Source organism: Mus caroli, chromosome 14, assembly GCF_900094665.2.
Source record: "Mus caroli chromosome 14, CAROLI_EIJ_v1.1, whole genome shotgun sequence".
In the NCBI taxonomy this organism is placed as follows: domain Eukaryota; kingdom Metazoa; phylum Chordata; class Mammalia; order Rodentia; family Muridae; genus Mus; species Mus caroli.
This window is the reverse complement of record NC_034583.1, coordinates 44,045,081-44,049,154: the sequence shown is the minus strand read 5'-3', so window position 1 is coordinate 44,049,154 and position 4,074 is coordinate 44,045,081. Positions and strand designations below refer to the sequence as shown.

General features: G+C 43.9%; 1 protein-coding gene across 1 annotated transcript in view; it reads left to right on the top strand.

Annotated features, from left to right (window-relative positions):
* The window catches only part of LOC110309716 (olfactory receptor 5AU1), a 14,919-nt gene extending 14,736 nt beyond the window's left edge, over nt 1-183 (top strand). The window contains exon 2 of the mRNA XM_021182445.2: nt 53-183. Coding sequence (XP_021038104.2) covers nt 53-91 — 39 coding nt within the window. The 3' untranslated portion in view covers nt 92-183. The remainder of the gene's footprint in view (nt 1-52) is intronic.
* The last annotated feature ends 3,891 nt before the right edge of the window (nt 184-4,074 follow it).

The window sequence follows — 4,074 nt, the reverse complement described above, 5'->3', positions numbered from 1 at the left end:
CCCAATGCTGAACCCCTTAATCTACTCTTTGAGAAACAAGGATGTGAAGGAGGCTCTAAGGAGGGTTTGGGGCTGGAAATCAATGGGATGACATCTTAGTTACAGTTTCCATTGCTGTGAAGAGACTCTATGACTAAGGCAACTCTTATAAGGGACAACATTTAACTGGGGCTGGCTTACAGGTTCAGAGGTTCAGTCCATTTTTATCAAGGTGGAAGTATGGCAGCGTCCAGGCAGACATGGTTTGGGCAAAGCTGAGAGTTCTACATCTTGTTTTGAAAGCAAGCAGGAGAGGCTTCCAGGCAGCTAGGAGAAAGGTCTTAAAGTGACATACTTCCTCCAACAAACCCATACCTACTCTAATGAGGTCAGACCTCCTAATAGTGAAGCTTCCTGGGACAAAAATATTCAAACCACCGCAAATGATCTTCTTGACTCGTGTCTTTACAAAGGAAAGAGAGCTGCATCTTCTGGGGTGCTGTCCCTAAGAGTGCTCCCAAGCTCAGCCTGTGAATCACACCCTCTGGTCTGAAGGTGCTTTTGCAACTATCCATAAAAGAACTGTTGTTTTCACCGAGACCATGAGTCCAGAAAGATCTTCTGCTCCTGCTTAATTGCATTCACTGGTCAAGACTAATTATGGCTTTTATCTAACACTTTATCCACAATTTGAAATTCATGAATAATTTATTTTCCTATTAGAAACAGATAGTTTTATTAAGGTTGTCTCCTGGTAGGCAGAGTATCTCATACTTTTAATCCCTGCACTTGGAAGGAGGATCAAGTTCAAAGGCAGCCTCAGCTACANGGTGAGACCCTGATGCAATGTGGTCGTCATTAAATTAAGGAAAATAAGTGAGACAAAGTAAAACAAATGTTACATGCCTTCTTTCATCCATAGATTCCAAATTTTATGTAGATATGTCAAATCACACACACACACAGACACACACGGGAGGAGGACATGAAGATAGAAGCAAGATGTTGGGAAATGAACAGGAACATAGAAGGGGAAACGTAAAGATGGTGGAGAATGAATATGGTTAAAACACATGATATACGTGTAACAAAATTATATATATACCACTTACTACAATGAATATAAGCAAATAAAATTTATGTAAAATATTCAGAAGTCCTTGAGTAGCGGCGTCTTTGGCTCCTGTCTTCACATGTGAACTCTGCCCCACATCAACCTCAGGCTCTCTTGAGATTGAGCATCATGCCTTCAATTAGGCTGCAGAGTTCTAATGAAGAAATGTTTGAAGATGATCAAAGGAGCTTGACCAACAATCTGTGACCATCCAGACTGCGTTGGAAGGTTTGGGAATCGATGTTTAAGGACATTGCTATGCCACCAGCTCACTCTAACAGATGCCAATGAAGCAATATTTCAAAAGGTATTTCAGTGGGTGTGGTGGTGCACATACAAGTTTTCTCAGTTGAGAGGTGGAGGAAGACGAATAGGAGTTCAAGGTCCACCTCACCTACATAAGGAGTTTAAAGGCAGCTGGGGCTTTTCTTAAAATAAAATGGAACAGAACCGAGCAAACTGTTCCGTGGTCTATCTGTCACAAAGATGGCCCAGAGGATGTTGAGGAGAAAGGAAAGTGGACTGGTGATCTGCCCCATGTGAACCCAGCAATGCATGACATTTTAGCAAGCTACATTATTCAAGTTTCTCTGACTGCAAGCTATGTGCACATCAAAGGTTTGCTTGACATGGCATGCATGATGGATACTGCTACCAAGAGCATGGGGGCGGTCTCTTGAGATTTACAGAATCCCTTAAAATAAAATGACCTTACTGGAGAGAGGGAAGCTGGTGTGCAGGGTGCTGCACTGTGCCATCATTCAAACACCAGCTGGCTTATAACTGTCAGACAATGCGATGGTGCAGCTGCAGTTCAGCTGCGCAGTATGTGTGTGTGTGTTCCCACGTATGCACATGTGTGTGCACATGCATGGGACCTTGTGTGACATAGCACCCTTTTATGAGAGTTTATTCCTCTACCATGTGGAGCCAGGGTTCATACTCTTATCTGCTGAACCATTTCACTGCCTCCCTCCTACTCCCATGGTGTGTGTATTTGTGTGTGTGTTTGTGTGTGTGTTGTGTGCATTTCAGGTTTCTTTTATGGGTATGAGCTCCTGATGTCAGAAGCAAACGTCAGATCCCTTGGAACCAGAGTTGCAGCTGGTTATGAGCCACCATATGGGTGCTGAGAATAAACCAGAGTCCAGGAAGAGCAAGTGCTCTTCCCTGATGAGCCAGGTCTCCAGCCCCGTCTTGTTTTTGGGTCAAGTCCTATTACATATCCCCAACTAACCTCAAAATCATAATCCCCTTGACTCAGCATACCAACTCTTAGGATCACACATCCACCAGGACTAGTTCTGGAGTCAGACTCTCCTAACTGGATCTGAGGCCTTCCCCTCCCCACTCCCTCAATTTAGCCTTTTTGAATTTAAACATGCTACCTGCAGATTCAGTTACTACACAGTTTGTGATTTGGGTTGAAGAAGTACAACTAGAACATTTGTTAGATTCTCAGTTTAAAAGTCATTTCCAGGGCTAGAGAGATGGCTCAGAGGTTAAGAGCACTGACTGTTCTTCCAGAGGTCCTGCGTTCAATTCCCAGCAACCGCATGGTGGCTCACGACCATCTGTAATGGGATCCAATGCCCTCTTCTGGTGTGTCTACAGTGTACTCATATACATAAAATAAATAATCTTTTTGTAAAAGTCACTCAGTTATTNTTAACCTGTATGACTTGGAATCCTTCTGAGGCAGAGGGATTCCAGCTTTATAGGTCTATTATCTATCTCTAGGGATGCATTACTTTTATTTACTTANGTATGGTGGGTTGGGCACACATGCCTTGGTGTGCATGTGGTGGTAGAGGACAACCTGCAGAAGTTGGTTCTTTCTTTTCACCACATGGGTTCTGGAGAACAAACCAAGGTTGGGCAACTTGGTGGCACTGCTTGTGGACGTTGTACATCGTGGTGCGCACTAGGCTCCGCACCACGATGTACAACGTCCACAAGCAGTGGTTATGAGCCACCATATGGGTGCTGAGAATAAACCAGAGTCCAGGAAGAGCAAGTGCTCTTCCCTGATGAGCCAGGTCTCCAGCCCCGTCTTGTTTTTGGGTCAAGTCCTATTACATATCCCCAACTAACCTCAAAATCATAATCCCCTTGACTCAGCATACCAACTCTTAGGATCACACATCCACCAGGACTAGTTCTGGAGTCAGACTCTCCTAACTGGATCTGAGGCTTTCCCCTCCCCACTCCCTCAATTTAGCCTTTTTGAATTTAAACATGCTACCTGCAGATTCAGTTACTACACAGTTTGTGATTTGGGTTGAAGAAGTACAACTAGAACATTTGTTAGATTCTCAGTTTAAAAGTCATTTCCAGGGCTAGAGAGATGACTCTGAGGTTAAGAGCACTGACTGATGTGGAGAAAGAGGAACACTCCTCCATTGTTGGTGGGATTGCAAGCTTGTACAACCACTCTGGAAATCAGTCTGGCGGTTCCTCAGAAAATTGGGCATAGTACTACTGGAGGATCCAGCAATACCTCTCCTGGGCATATATCCAGAAGATGTCCCAACCGGTAAAAAGGACACATCCTCCACTATGTTCATACTGCTTGTGGACGTTGTACATCGTGGTGCGGAGCCTAGTGCGCACCACGATGTACAACGTCCACCTCTGCCTCCTGAGTGCTGGGATTAAAGGCATGCGTGCGCCACCACACCCGGTGTCTGATGCTGACTTTTTAAATAAAATTCCTTTTATTTCCTTTAAAAATGTTTTTATTTATTCCTTGAGAACTTCATACATACTTTGTCCATATTTATCCCTCTCCCAACTCCTCCTAGATCCTCTCTAAATGCCTTTTCTTTCTAATTAATTTTTTAAGTTAGCCTACAAAGTAGTGGGTTCCATCATGCAAATGAAAAGAAAGTGGACTGAAGAGTTGGTTTGAGTTACAGCACCCTCATGGTGGCTCAGAAGCATTTTTAATTACAGTTCCTGGGGGTCTGACACCTTCTTCT